The 16,365-nt window shown below is 46.2% G+C and overlaps 1 protein-coding gene across 2 annotated transcripts in view; it reads right to left on the bottom strand.

Moving 5' to 3' along the window:
• Window positions 1-16,365, bottom strand: part of plekhg5b (pleckstrin homology domain containing, family G (with RhoGef domain) member 5b) — a gene marked incomplete at both ends in the record, with an annotated part of 47,868 nt that overhangs the window by 11,966 nt on the left and 19,537 nt on the right. For both annotated transcript variants that reach the window (XM_084480042.1, XM_084480041.1), the window contains 6 exons: window positions 5,935-6,101; window positions 8,079-8,215; window positions 8,346-8,437; window positions 9,652-9,712; window positions 10,295-10,394; window positions 10,835-10,976. In XM_084480042.1, the coding sequence (XP_084336168.1) occupies window positions 5,935-6,101; window positions 8,079-8,215; window positions 8,346-8,437; window positions 9,652-9,712; window positions 10,295-10,394; window positions 10,835-10,877 (600 nt within the window). The remainder of the gene's footprint in view (window positions 1-5,934; window positions 6,102-8,078; window positions 8,216-8,345; window positions 8,438-9,651; window positions 9,713-10,294; window positions 10,395-10,834; window positions 10,977-16,365) is intronic.

Below are 16,365 nucleotides of genomic sequence, written 5' to 3' on the forward strand. Positions count from 1 at the left end.
AGAACAGACACCAACTAGCTGCGGTGGCAATAGGGGAAGGCGGAATGATGGAGTCTTCTACAGTAAACAAAACCAAAACCAAGAGACATGGGAGGAAACCTCAACAGTTTCAGAATTTCCCGAGGCATCCTTGCTCTTCTGAGGCCAAGAAACCCCAGGAGGAAGGCCTTGTTGTGACTGTCAACAGGTGATACAGTAACCTTCACCGCTTCTTGGAAGCGGGTGGATTGCCTCATGAATCCCTTCATGGAAATCCCTGTTTCAGCTTAAAAAGTGTATCTCCCATTTATGACTGCAACAAAACACATCCTCAAAAGCAGGTGTACGTGTGTCCTGACCAGAAATGTAATGCTGTAATGCTGTAAAATACATTTGTGGCTTTCCTTTAGCACGCGTTCTGTACAGAAGCGCTGCTGGTTTCCCGCACACCCTGATCATGGTAGCTGCTAGTGTCGAGCCGTAAATGATCCTATAGAGTCAACAGAACACGCAGTAGCCATTTACCGGGTTTCCTCAAGTCCCTGCTTATGTAAACACCTCCGCCCGGGCAAGTGTTGGCGGGACCCCCGCCATGTCACAGAGTTGACAGCTCTGGGAACCGAAAGCGCTGTTGTGGACCTGGAGGTGGTGGTGGGGGGGGGGGGCGGGGCGGGGGGGCAGGTTAATGATATCAAGCTTTGGAGCTTTATCTTATCGTTTGTGGCGTTAACCTTGGCGGAGGAAGTGGTGGGGGAACATTGTTTTAAGGTACCCTTCCCCCCGCAGCCAGAAAGAGAACGTATTGAAAATAAATAAAATGGCTCCACAGTTAAGGTATTCCCCCCCCGCCCCCCCCCCCCCCCCCACCCTCCGCACCATCCCCGCTCCTGCCTTTGTTTACGCCGGCCGCCGGATAAGGAGCCCTTAATCAGGCCGGCTGATTAACGACGGGTAAAGGCTGTGACACAAACCGTCACGTTGGGGCTTCAGCAGCAGGGAAGGGGAACCGTGCAGATGGTCGTCACAGTGGACCCTTACTGAAGGCCACCCAGGACAAATGACATTCTCCCAATAATCCAGAGTTAAAGGGATAATAATAAAACTGTGGCGCAGAAACACACGCTTAACCACATGAACCCCGAAGCAGAGAGCACGATATGGGAGATATAGAAACAATGCTCCCAATGCTCAAAACAATGTTTTAAAATCACTTTTAGAGCATTGGAAGATCTTGGAGCTCAGACACGTCCAGAAGAGGCACACCAATCCCCATACACTGTTAGCATTAGAGTAGCTCTCGCATGCAAACACAGTAACACACATACACGCACACACACACACATATATAGATGCAGTCAGTCAGTCAGACAGAGGCAAGAAGCACAAGTCACATCAATGCATTAAAATTAAAATGTTATCATTATTAATTAAACTATGATGACTGGTTATGCTTTCTAGCACGGGGGCGGGGAGGGCAGCACTAGCTGTCAAACGTGTACTATACAGGACTGCCACAGACTCCAACATAGAAGTGACGCAGTTTTGCAAAAAGCACCAAAACTCGAAAGGTAAGACCGATATACATGTTCCAACCCCAAGGAACCGATTCCGGAGAGTCGCCCATCACTGACGGGCCAGCGCCGTCAAATAGGCAGCTCATAAAAGGAAACATTCACACATTAATCACATATCTTATAAGGAGAACTGTGCCTTTACCAATCACAAGGGAGAGAGTCGACCCGAAGCATGTCGGCCTCTAACATGCCCCAGGACGGGACAGACGACACAAACAGACAGACAGTCTGGCCCGTCTCACCTGACATTGCGGCGGCGCCGAGGACTCTGGGATGGCAGAGTCCAGGGGCAGGAGGTCCCAGCTGTAGCCGGACGTCAGGCGACCAAAACGCACCATGTTGTTCCTAAGCTCAAAGCTAACCAGCTAAACCAGTCAACCCTCAAGACCTGACCCGCTCAGATGTTCTGGTGGACGGAATTATCCCTGGTACATCCAACGATCAAAGGAGCTCCATTTGCTGGGTTGACTGAAGTGCACTGTTGGCCTGGGACGGAGACTGCCTATCCTGACATGCCACTCAAACACACACACACACACACCTTAACAGAGTCCTGAGCAGCCAGCTTGGCTCCTCCCACCCTTCAAAGAACAGTGCCCCCCCCCTCCCCCCCCCTCCCACACTCGCATTAAAAAATGTAACAGATACACATTGATCACAATGTGCGGGTTTCACGTTGATATTCATGAATGCAAGTTGCGTCAGGAGTACATACAGTCCATGCACATACCTAGATACTTAGATGAAGCCATTAATTAATGAATTAATGTAGTTCATTGTAGTTCACCATTCATGTTAGTAGTCATTTTGTATGCATGGCAAATGCATAGCCTAATCACGTCTGGCTATACTACATTATACCTCATTTAGCAGGTACTTGTGCACAAAGAGACTTACAATAAGTGCATTCACCCATGAAGATATCACCTAAAAGGTGCATATATTCTACATGTAAAAATAGCTTCATTTTGATTCAGGTGACCACAATGAGTAATGAAACACTTAATAACCTCATCAAACTATTCCATGAGAGTTCAATGATCCGTTTACTTCAACGGCATTATGTTGTTTTTAACTTAATCTCTGATAAAGACGTAAATGTTTCATCAACCGATAGTTGTCAATTCGTTAAACTAAAGAAAGAGGGAGATTAGAGACTTTGCTTATCACCTACACAGAGAATGCGGCCCCCCCACTCCCCCAGGGGCAGCCATGAGCCCCCCCCACCCTCCAGTTAAACCATTATCATGCAGAGCAACGGCATGTTCATTTTACAACTTCCCACTTTAGAAGTCTAACACAGTGCCCAGATAGGCGCCCTGTTTTATAGTCACACACGCACACAATCTTCACTGTGTGGGCAGTGAGGACGCAGTATGTAGTGTTGAATAAATTGAATAATTGCCGTTCCTACGTGCTAAACTTCTGCCTCACACCTTTTACACAAAGCAATGAGAAGGACTTTGTATGTTCAGAAGTACAGAAAGAGAAGTGGTTGAACAAGCGAGAACATTACAGTAAGCTACGACTGTGGGGGGGGAACTATGGGTGTGTAAACACACACACACACACTCTATTTAGGGTAAAGTTTATTCTGAGAGCCAGAGGGGCCAGACGGGTCTTTTTCCACCCGGTGAACTAAAACAAAAGAGCTTCACACATCTTCTGTAGCCACCCCAACACTACGTTAATTTACACTGAAAACTACTTTACCCAACCCAACACCAGGTACTCTTTCAACTCAGAGGCTCTGTCTATACTCTGGTTAACCCTACAATCTCATAGGCTCCATCTGTACTCTGGTTAACCCTCATAACCCTAACCCTAACCCCCCCTTCCGTCTCATCTCAGAGGTCCTGTGTATTGTCTGGTTTACTCCATCATAGAGGTCCTATGTATGGTCTGGTTATCTCTTCCCTCTCAGAGGTCCTGTGTATTGTCTGGTTAACTCTATTATAGAGGTCCTGTGTATTGTCTGGTTAACTCTATTATAGAGGTCCTGTGTATTGCCTGGTTAACTCTTCCATTTCAGAGGTCCTGTGTATTGTCTGGCTCAAACAGCTATCGTATCCGACAGAATACGATCGCTATAAGGCCATTACATTACAGCTGTGATATTGCTTGCCAGGCCTCCCCAACTTAAGGAGGAATGGTTAAAGAACATTAGGAAAATTGGTACAATGATGATCAATGCTAATCCAATGGAAAAATAACCAATCGAGTTCAGGATAATTTGCATTGAGCTGTTCTGATAAAGCCATTGGTACCATTGGTTATCCACCTGCCGCTGCGTGCCGCTTCGTAAGATCGCGATTCAAAGACTTGAATGATTGCAGATATGGTTCCTATAACAGAGTGGCAATGCAAGTCGGTTGCTAGGCTGTTATATTCCCATGCCAGCGATATATGAATATTATTGTGTGATAGACGCCAAAGGTCGATTCAGATCCTTACTGGAAAGCACATGGCCTCAGCGCGTCTAACTTTGTGACTGGCTGTAAAACTTGTTTAACTGTTGAGAGCTCTACAATCTCTTGCGTTCAGGAAATCAGAAAACAGAGGAGGAAGTAAAATGCTGGAAAAACCCTACAATGGAAAATAAGTCCAGGTTCAACAAGGGTGGGGAAACCTGCATTTCTTCCTAAAACAAAAGTTTAAACCAACCAACTCTGCAATTAGTTTCATTTTAGAGCCGAGACTGCATGATAGATAAATATGCTTTTGCTTAAGTACAACCCATTTCATATAATGATCATCATATTATCACATCATATAACCTTCCACACAAATAAATATGTTGATGAGGGTGATGGAAATATTTATGGAATATAAAAAGAATATCATAGGAAAGGGAATCTTGCAACTAATCCCAAAACACATTGACATAACCATCACACTACACTTGAAACAAAATATGGAATATTGCCTTGATATTTGGGTGTGGTCATTAAAATACCTGCTATAAAATGTTATTTGATAGCAGGTATTTGAAAAATGCTTGGACAGATGGGAAGCGGTGTTTTATGAGAGTTATCAGCATAGTTGGAATGTAGATTAGGCCAATCCGCCTGCACTGTTGTACCTTGCCTCCACCTGCATGACTGAACCTTTGCTTTGATGACATGTAATAATCCACACTATCTTTCCTCTTTGTGCCCAACAGAAGGCGACCTGTAATCAACATTAACTTGACTGTAACTGCTTCAACCAAGGGAGTCATTCTAAAAGGGAAGAGATGCACAATTGGCAGCTTTTTGTCTTGGATTGAAATAACCCAGTGCCCCTACCTAGATGAAATTGTGGTTACTTGGCAAATATCGAAACCTTTCCAGCCAAAAGGAACTCGATTCGACCAAGCACGCATGCGTCTAGGCTGCTACCATGGAAACACCCAAAAGACTTGTCAGCGATCTCACGTCCTCCCATTTCCTGTGTCTTGGAGTCTGGGCTGAGACCCAAACTGGTTCACAGCCACTGCTGTTCGATGCCCGGATGCCGGAACCAGCAGCAATATCCTCCCAGGAACAATTGTAATTCAACTATTTATTCCGTGACCATATATCCATAGTATAGGTCAAGTTCCGTAAAACTCAAATGTCTTTGCTAGTTCACCTAGTAAGACTTTAATGACTAATGAACCGAGCATAAACAAACGGTGAGCAGTTAGTTGCTTTTTTTATGGCACATCTTTGAACGTGCACCAATTGGAGAAAAGGCCACCAAAAGCCTGCTCCTGTGTAAGAAGACTTTAAGTGCCCCCCTGTGGACACTAATTGTACTAGCAATCCAATACTGTTTCAGAAGACCAGTCATTTCGAACAAGACATAACTTAAGTTTCAATATTGGAGCGTTGGAGAAAATTAAAACTTAGGCTATAATAACATTGTATACTATAATACCTTTGAGGGCATGGTTAAGAGACAAATATTACTTACAAAATGACAAAGGACTCTTTAGAAAATCCTCCAAAAGAAAGAATGCCATTCCTGCCTTTCAGTAATGGAGTGATTTTTATCAGAATAACTCCCGGCACTAGGACTGACACTGGGGTCCCCGGCAACCTGGACTTGTTTGTTTCCAGGCACTGCTGAGCTACAAGCCTCTACCTGTTCAGAGCCACTGGGGCAGCCATGACATCATCACCAGATAAATTATCTGTCTGTTCCAAGTCTGAATTGGACCCAATGACACACATGTGGAACACACACACACACACACACACACACACACACACACACACACACACACACACACACACACACACACACACACACACACACACACACACACACACACACACACACACACACACACACACACACACACACACACACACACACACACACCCTGCCCAACCATTCGTGTGGGTGTGAAGCGTACCAAGAGGTCGATGCTGTCGCTGCGCCCGAGGGAGCTGTGCTCGGCCTTCTCCCTGGCGGGGGCCAGGATGTAGGCGCTCTGGCTGCCGCAGGGCTTCATGTTGGGCAGGCTGAGGGACCGCAGGTCCTTCACGCCCTGCTCCACCTTCAGCTCGTCACCCGGCCGCGCTGCACGGCAACAAGCACATGTCTGCTTTACAACCGTTTAAGAAATAATGACGATGATTCAGTGCATTGATTTGGGGCGTTTCCAGACACTAAAAGCCCTGTACATTGTGTGTGTGTGTGTGTGTGTGTGTGTGTGTGTGTGTGTGTGTGTGTATATGTGTGGGTGATGATATTTTCAAATCTAAAATAATCAACAACCAGATTAAAGTTCACTGGATAATTGGGGTTCTCTGAATGATCATAATACAGATACATAAGGGAAGGGAACATGCAAAATGGGGGAAAAATAACAAATCAATTAACTCAATCCCCATCTTTAACCCATTTCATAATTTGTAGGTAACCTTTAACCAAAGATATTTTCAGTGAATTCATTTATAGATCACAAGGGAACTGGTAAGGGTACGATTAGGTCAGGTTAGCAGGTATTGGGACTGCCCAGCCACTAGACTGCCCTCGGGACTTGGACTGTATTTCATACACAGATATACTGTCGACAGACAATGGCCTAGTTAGGCTTGAATGGAATGTTTCAATACAATGCAGTCAATACCACCCCCCCCCCACCCATGTGACTCAGTAGCAGACACCCCCACCACCCCCTCCCTCCTGCTCTGTATTCCAGACAGTATTGGCGAGGCAGACTGTGGTTTCATGCAAAGGTGTCAGTCTAATGGGTGTCTGGTGGGCGAGGTTTGCCAAAAGGCCGGAGAATTGTTGGCGTTGATGATTCATGGTTTGAAATGACAGGCTTAACAGCTAAAGGAAAGGCCAGGGACGGAGTAGTTCTTGTCGTGTTGTAAACGGTTAATGCACTGGCCGCACAAGATAAGATGCTGACTTTTTCAGTTGCCTTTGAAGCTCGGAGGAGAGGTTTCTGAGTACTCTGTCCAAACTCTGCTTCTTGTCTTGTATCAATAATTGATTGATCGGTTATCAATCTGAATTAATCGCTAATCTACTGCACGCAAACCGCCAATCTCCTTGGATCGGTGATCGTCCTTGATTGTCCCTGGATATATTTGATTCTTTAACCTTAAAAAATAAAATGTAATCACAGTCCCTGTTAATTATTGTCCCTCTTACAAATCTTACACACACATATAATATGCAATTATGCTTTTAAAAGTGCAATATTAAGTCATTGGAGGCTGTGCAAATGCAAGGGTCAGCAATGGGGCTTTTCTATTTGAGTTTTTCATTTGTGGTATATTTAAGCAATAGATCACGACAGGCTGTGGTATGTGTACCACATTTAAGGGGCGTTGTCCGTCCCGACACGCAGCGGAGGGACGGCGACCCCCTTAACTGTGGTATAATGAGCACATTTCACTGACTGAAGTGATCTATTGCTTTTATAAAATGGTTACGTAAGTATGGCGAAATTAAAGTCATAGACACCCTCAATTTTGAGAAAGCGAGAAAGTCGGAAAAGCATTTTTTTTAACAAATACAAAAAAGTAGTTCCTCCTGGCTGCCTGCAAAGTGTACGGCGGTTGCTATGCAACACACTGTAGCGTCCTTCAGAAAGAAGGCTAGGCTAGAGACGGTAGCTTGGTTCGCCGGCAATTTAGCCTACTATCGAGTTCACTCACCGTGTGCCTATTGCTTTAAAACATTTCCACCCTCTCCAGCAATCAACATATTTTTAGGCTTCTGTGAACTATGCCATTGCTTTTATATATAAATAAACAACAGTTCGAGTTAGGCGCGGAGTGATACGGAACTCTGTAAACTGAATGGGCGTCATAGCTGTGTGTATACGCTCAATATACAACAGTTGGGAACCAATCAGATCGCTTGATTTAAGCCACCCGTTTTATAATCTATTCTTTATTGTATGTTGTATTGCTGCTGTTGATGAGGGAGGTTGTCGGCTACATTTCAATTGCACCACGAGTCCCAAGCCAAAAATGTCCATGGGACAAAAACGTACGTTGAACTGAATACACACCACCTCATCATGCCTCATCTCACCTTTAACTTTGAGGTAGTGTCCCCCGAAGCGGTACGCCTCAAAGTTGAGGGACAGCGGGGTGTTGGACTGGTCCAGGAACAGGTCCACCCGGGCCAGCTCGATGCCCTTCCTCTCAAACACCGGACCCAGGACCTCTCTGGTGCACACAGGAGAGACAACAGAGCAGTCTTGGTAAATCCACATTGATTACATCAAAACACCGAAAGACACCAGTCTTACGGTGGGAGGGGAACATGTGCCTGATGAGTCCATCGGAGTCCACTGACCTGAGCGTTTTCTTTTTCATCGCCGGTACAATCTCTGTGTCGATGTCGACGTTCAGGTCGAATTTGAGGCTGAAGCACTCCTTGCTGGGGTCCTGTCGGCACAACGGAACACTGTCACTTCATGTAGATAAGGGGTTCTGACCCTACCTCCCCCCCCCCCCTATGTTTCACTCACTACAACACATGTGGAGACATTGCTGTTCTGTTCATGGTATGGTAATGATAGAAAGAAGGTTGTCCATTTCAAAGCACAGGTCAGAGCCAGGTATATTTTATGGATATATATATAAACTGCATGCATTTGATCAAGATATATGGCACTAAATAATTTCTATAATATTGGGTGGAGCAATATCAAAAATACTGAGTGATAACCCTGACCACATTTAAATGTTGGTGTTGTTTCTAGACATGTACACCTACAGTGAACAGTAAAACAAAACAATGGTATTTATGTGGTACCAGTTAGCTCCACAAGGGGGCTCCCCTTCACTATGAGCCCGGCCTCAGAGCGAGCTGCGTCTAAAGGGGCTCACTCCGTAAATCCTCCACTGCAGCTGAGCAATAACACCGTCTGCCAAGCCAGGTGGCTTCTTTGATCCAACGCAACTCCTCAACAAATGACATCAATCATTCGGCTGTACTGGAGTGCATCATCCCGTAAACACTGTGCAATGCTTCCCCGAGGTGTGGGATGGTGTGTCATAGTCCAGGTTGAGATCACCATGCCTTACTAGGAGCATTTAGAAGGCGCTGTGTCCGAGTGTCTCTATGTGTGTGTCCCAAGTGTCTGTGTGTGTGTATGTGTCCAAGTGTGTGTGTGTGTGTGTGTGTGTGTGTGTGTGTGTGTGTGTGTGTGTGTGTGTGTGTGTGTGTGTGTGTGTGTGTGTGTGTGTGTCCAAGTGTGTGTGTGTGTGTGTGTCTGTGTCCAAGTGTGTGTGTGTGTGTGTGTCCCTGAGTGTGTCTGTCTGAGTGTCTGTGTGTGTGTGTGTGTGTGTGTGTATGTGTCCGAGTGTGTGTGTGTGTGTGTGTGTGTGTGTGTGTCTGAGTCTGTCTGTGTGTGTGTGTGTGTGTGTGTGTGTGTGTGTATGTGTCCGAGTGTGTGTGTGTGTGTGTGTGTGTGTGTGTCTGAGTCTGTGTGTGTGTGTGTGTGTGTGTGTGTGTGTGTGTGTGTGTGTGTCCGAGTTTGTGTGTGTGTGTGTGTGTGTGTGTGTGTGTCCGAGTGTGTGTGTGTGTGTGTGTGTGTGTCCGAGTGTGTGTGTGTGTGTGTGTGTGTGTGTGTGTGTGTGTGTGTGTAAATATTTACATCTGTGTGTCGTCTCCGTGGCTTCTTCTTCACCAATTTCAACGCCCCGGTTTTTCGTTCCCTGAAATAAAAAAACGGTTAAAACACACCCACATCCTCCCACACATACAAACCAAAACACAACAAAAACACAGTGCCTCCGGAACTCCAAATACACAAGTCCATCTTTCAACTTTAGAATACTTTCTTTCAGTAGATTTTTATCTACTGAAAGAAAGTGGCGTCCATGTGCCACCAACACACACCGCACCACACCACACCAACGCGTCTTGGAAATGTCAATACAGCCCGGGCCGGTCCACGTCGCCCACACTCACGGCATGCACACAGTCTCGTCGCCGTGGCGCGTGACGTAGCGGGGGCCGTGTTGACATAGCGATCCCTCCGTGACCGTCCCTCCTTCCCTCTCTTTAAAGCTCATCTCAAGAGCTTTATGCTTCAAGAACACTTCTCCTCTTCCATCACTGCATAGGCTGTACATTACAGCCTATGCAGCCTATTAATTATTTGTATTTGTGTTGTTGAACTTCTTGTTGTGCCGTCTTGCTCTGTGTGTGCTCATGAATCTGTAAAGTGTCCTTGAGTGTGAGAAAGTGTGAGCGCTATATAAAATAAACAGATTATAATGGAGGGGGCTACTGACCCGCGGTCAGGCACCTCCTCCTCCTCCTCCTCCAGGCCCGAGGGGGGGCTGGTGCGTGGGGGGCAGGAGCGCGTGGACACGTTCCGGGCCAGGATGGAGCCTGAAAGATTCAAAACACACACATGTAGACGTTAAATAATAAACACACAGGAGACACTATCGAGAGATACTATGGTCTGATCGTCTGATAGACCAGTGCTGTCCTTCCTTACTTTCTAGAAACTTCCATTACATGACAAAGAGGATTTTACAGGAGAGTACAGGATCTTTGTACATTGAGTTCAAAGATCGTTTGCTGTTGAACAAAATCGATTCTAGCCAAGCTCAGAGCTCACACGACCTTGACATGCCGATAAAGAAACAAAAAACATAAGAGATAAGAGAATTATGAGGATGATTCATATTCACATATCACATCTTAAATATGTGGTGTGACACATCGATGCAGTGGATTTGACAGGTTTATACATTGCCTCTGACACACTGAGCATGTCAAACTGTGGCTGGAAGGAGTTCAAATAGAGAAATGCTGACTCTTACCTTGGGGTTGCAAGTCAAATCGGGGGTGCCGCTCAAAGTGCATGTTGTCTGTGTTCTCAGAATGGAAGCGCAAGTCACATGACTCACACAGGTGAAGGGGGCTTTTGCTGTTCAGGTCTTGGCAGTCTTGGTGGTGGCAAACCTACAGACACAACGACAGGAACAGAAAGAGGGGCAAATGGGGAGTCAGAATCACCAGAACAGTACAGGATGCACATGATGGTTAGAAACTACGGGGGAAAAACACAAGTCTGAAAGCTTTAAGATGGTTATGCAAATTCATTCCAATCCGTGTTCAGACACACATTTACTCATCTAATCCTTCAGTTTATCAGCTCTGTATCTCTCTCTGACAGTTTTATAGCCTGACCACTAACAACCACAGTTTGCTCCTTAATATTTAATAACAGTAACACACATTTAACAAATCTGAGAGCTTCGGCGGCAGGGATTGGCTAACCATGCGTATGGGGAGTTTCATTCAAGTCAAGACATTTCATGACACCAGCTGATTTCAATTAGGAGGTCCTCTGAGCTCTGCTGAAGGTGATTGGCAGTGACATCAGCTGGTGTTCTGATTGGTTGGAATGCAATTCTGGCATGCATAGTCTTGACCCTTTGTTGCACATGAGGTACAAGTCCGGGAAAGATAGACAACACTGGACGTTGTGGAGCATTTACAGTAGCATGTTCTAGTCGGTTTTTGCCCAAGGAACTGATTGCATCTCATTGAAATTAAAAGGGTGCTGTAGGTAATACATAATTTGAGTGTTATTTGTTAGAAATGAGAAATGAGTGAGTGAGTATAAGGCCACGTTTACATGATGACGGTCTGAACAGAAGACGCAAAAGTGGCGTCGCGCCTTCACTTTTTATTCCGCGTTTAGACAAGCGTTTTCGGGAGGAAATCTGCGTGCATACGGTGACGCAAAAGTGTGTGGAATTCAATTGGGTATGCATGCCAGGCGGCTAGGTGGTGCTGTGATACACTATCACACAACACCGCCATGTCTGAGCGCATTACAGATCCTTCTCTTTTCAGTAATACTGTCTGTACATATCCTGTACATTTCGTGGAAAGACTCCTGTACGTTTATTAGAGCTGCCAGAGCAGCTTGAAGGTCCAACACATGGAAATAATCCGACATGTTTGTTTATTTCCCTGTACTGGCGCATGTATGTGACGTAAACGCATACGCGACGTGAGCAGATCTGAGCAGAGTTTTGCGTCTTGGCAGTGTAGATAGAAATGCTATGGCGGAGCGTATTCAAGTTTTCCACTCTGGAGGGTGGTTTCAGATTTTTGCATTTTTAAGCCCCTAAAATGCCGTCACCGTCTAAACGAAAGGCACTTCCGATAAAATATTTAGTTGTTTTTACCCGCAGGCGTCCTCGTGTAAACGGGGCCTAAGTGAGTCAAATGCTCTGTGCTCTGAAACATCTTCTCTGGTTGCCTGTGCCTGCCTCTGTCTGATACAATTCTAATTGTAGCTCCCTGCTAATTTCAGGTTTGAGGAGTTCCTCTTGCCTGTCAATCCACTGTGCACACAAAACATGGTCATTGCAGCATCAAAGGATCAAATTGATGTCTGTCTTCACAACTCTCTCATCCAACAGCAGCCTTAATGACTTCTAAAAAGTTCAATGTCTTTTAGGTCGGCACTAAACCCTTTATCCTTTGTGGTCCTAATGGCTGTGGCCAACCAGTGACATGTGACTACTGTATAATGATGCATTAACGTTCTTGGTATGCTTCCCAAGTTATCAGTATAACCACAAGTTCGAAACACCCCCCACTCACACTCTGTTCATATCACCGCCAAAGAACACCCATGGAAACTCTTGTCCTAAAAAAAAAAAAAAAAAAACTTGTCCTTCCTAATCAACTTCTTGGATCCGATCTGACCAATGGCTCCAATCCTCAGGGTCAACCTCCCCGCCCACTCGCCCGGTCCATCTGTCCCCCGGTGGGACAACACCCACCACTCATTAAGGAGACACATAAGGAGTCCCCCTGCCGTTACAGCCCGGGGATCAGCTGCTGGATCGGACCATAAGAGGTAAGGGGGGGGGGGGGGGGGGGGACCTGACCACGGGTCAGTAAGTGGAGGAATCTCCAAGTGCTGCAGCAGACAGGGCAGCAGAAGGCCAGACCATTAAGCTCCTTTCTGCCCAGAAAGCTAGATCGACACCGCTCCCCCCTCCCCCCAACCACCACCCATATCTTCCTGCCTCACCCTCTTCAGAGAACCAGGACCACCAGGGGGTCACCCTAAGAACGTCCCCCCCCCCCCCCAGCCCCTGCCCCCCCACCAGACCTCACCCCTGTTCAGGAACCAGGATGTATGGGGTGATACAATGGAGGCCCCGCTAATAGACTTCCTCACATTGTTTCCATCATGTGTTCCTGGGCATGTGCAGCCTTTCGCAAGACACACACACACACACACACACACACACACACACACACACACACACACACACACACACACACACACACAGCCTGGGAAGAGTGAGTGTGTGTGTGTGCACGTTTGTTTTTCGGCGGCGTGCGGTGCACTCGAGGGACAGGGCATGTGCCAAGGAGTCTGGCTTTTATGTAAACACAACAAACATAGATGAGGCCAAATCCCCAGGCACAACATTGTCCGATATACATCATGTCCACTGCTTGTGCCAACACCCACTGTATTCATATCTGCGATAGCGAGCGGCCCGGAGATCCACTGTGACAAGAGATCGCACACACACACGAGCAGAGCAGTGGAACAACCCATCACGGTCAACACATGCCAAGCACTTGAGATGATAAACAAATCTACTGTACATAGAGAAGACCTGAGAAGGAATGATCATACATTCCGAATGACTTAAAACAAACAGTCCCAGGTCCCTACTGCTCCTTAAGCAGTAATGGATCCAAGCTGTGCTGGGATTGGCGGTTATCAGTTTCAAGGGGAAGCTGATTTGCTTGACTACAGAGAAAACGGCACTCTGGCCAACACTAACTGTACAACAATATTGCAAAGTGAAGAAAGACAAAAGTGCATACAAAGAAGAAAGACAAAAGTGCATACAACCGGGCGGGCTTAGATGGAGAAACAGAACCCCACAGAGGAACCATGGTAACCACCCCCCCTCTGTACCGTTGGCGTTTGAGCAGCAGCAGCAGCAGAAGTATCAGCAGCAGAAGTATCAGCAGAAGCAGTATCAGCAGAAGTATCAGCAGAAGCAGTATCGGCAGCAAGTGTAGCGCAGCCTTCCATCCCAGTCCTGTCCAAGGCGGACTCCACCATGTCCATGTTGGTAGCCATGGTCCTACCGCCCCATGCCACGCACTACCCAGAGCAGGCCAGACAGACAGACGAGACTGCCTGGTTCTTAATCCACTCTGCTCACGTCTAGCCAGGCTAAGCAGAAGCTCATGGAGAAGCAGGCTGGGGGGGGGGGGGGGGGAGAGGGGGAGAGAGAGAGAGAGGAAGCAGGAGTGGACAAGCTGAGGGGAGGATAAGGAGCAGCAGCTAGGACAGTCCCAAACCGAGAGTCAGGAAGGAGGAGATAAAAGGCAGAGAAGAAAAGGAAGAAGTTGCGTCCAGAATCTTTTTTGAAGTACAAAGCCTCTGTCTCTCTCTCGCTCTCCCTCTCCTCCCCCACTCCCCTAATCTAGTGGTCCCTAATTGGTGACTGTGGTCTGTCAAAGCCATCTGACGCTCCAACAGAGATTACACAGCCACCCCCCCACCCCAACCTGCACGTCATTGTCCTCCACTCTCCTTAAAAGGTGACATATTATACCACCAGGTGTGAGTGTGATTAGCCGTTACAAGCCGTTTTGAAAATGTGCAGCTTCTGACATCACAGGTGGGCGTGTCCACCTGTATGACGGATAGATGAGCAACGTTTGCTACAGTCCAAAGGGTATGCTGGTGGACTGATCTATCCAGCCCACATCTAGGTGGACACGCCCACCTGTGATGTCAGAAGCTGCACATTTTCAAAACGGCTTGTAATGGCTAATCACACTCACACCTGGTGGTATAATATGTCCCCTTTAAGTCTCCATCTTCCTACCAACATACACCCAGGGTACAGGGCAGCACCCCTAATCCCTAGAAGTAAAGTAATGTAGTATTAATGCAAGGTAGTAGCTACCTAAGGTCATGTAGTAGGAATGCAGTAAGTAAGGTAAGAATCATGTAAAGTAAAAGCATTTTAATGTAGTATTCATGTAAGGTAATGCAATATAATTTTGCGTAGGGTTATGTAGAATTAATGTAATGTTATAGTAATGTTAAGTTATGCTATGTAGAACTAATGTTAAGTAATGTAGTATTAATGTAAAGTAATGTAGTCACAATGTAAAATATTGGAATATAGCTTTAATATAAAGTAACATAGTAGTATTGTAAAATAGTAATATAATGTAGTAGTAATGTTATAGGATTGTAAAGTATTGTAATGTAGTGTAATGTAAAGTAATGTAGGTTTAGTATAATAGTAAATAGTACAATAGTAACGTTAAGAAATGTAGTAGGAACATATAAAGTAACGTTGTAGTAATGTAATGCATGCAATGTAATAGTAGTAATAGTAGTAATGTGATATAGTAGTAACGTGAAGTAATAATAATGCAGAGTAGTGTCTCGCGTTTTACTATTTTTAGTAACATGACAGGGCTGTCCTCTATGAGCAGGATTAGGGAGAGTATTATTTGGCAATAAAATAATCTAAAAATAGGACGATGCTCACGATGAGCCAGCAACTGCTTTATTATTAGAACAACAATCCCCTATAGCGATTATGCTCCCTGCGTTTGAAGTACGGCTTTTGTGAAGCTGTTCCCTCTCTGACAGGAGACGGCAGCAACAGAAACAGCTTCCACCACCACCACAACAACGACGACGATGAGACAACGCAGGTCTATACAGAGTCTGGCTCAGAGGTCTGGGCCTGGAGGACTGACTGAGGGGGCCTCAACAAGTCCACGCACAGTCCTATCCAACGCAACCAGCGTCAATCCAAACACCACAGGGGAAAACAACTCCTCCACCCCAAACGGTTCAGCTGCAGCGAGACGCTCGTGGTCTCGTCCGTTACACCTGTAGAGACAGTCACGCAAAAGCTGCGTGTCTTCTTACATTCACAGTAGGGTTGGAGGGGAGGAGGGGGAGGGGAGGAGGAGGGAGAGGAGGGGGAAACATTGTTGCAATACTGAACATTCCGATTGATGAAAAGAGCTGATTGATAGTTTGGTTTATTATTTTGAGGACCTGACTTGTGTTCTCTCTCCTCTCTGCCTCTCTGGACAGAGTTACCGTTCTAGCCCTGATTGAGGAGGGGGGCGTGAGATAAAGGATTTGAGGTGAGATTGGGAGGGAGGGAGGGGGGGGGGGGGTAATGGCGCAGCACCAAGGATGACAATAGCTGAAGGTCCTCCCCAACCTCACCAAACCACACCTCAACACGTCCACTATCCCCACCACCCCCTTTAACCACAATCAACGGTATTTATCGCCAAAACCTGACTCCCC

This window comes from Micromesistius poutassou, assembly GCF_964030765.1.
Source record: "Micromesistius poutassou genome assembly, chromosome: 15".
In the NCBI taxonomy this organism is placed as follows: domain Eukaryota; kingdom Metazoa; phylum Chordata; class Actinopteri; order Gadiformes; family Gadidae; genus Micromesistius; species Micromesistius poutassou.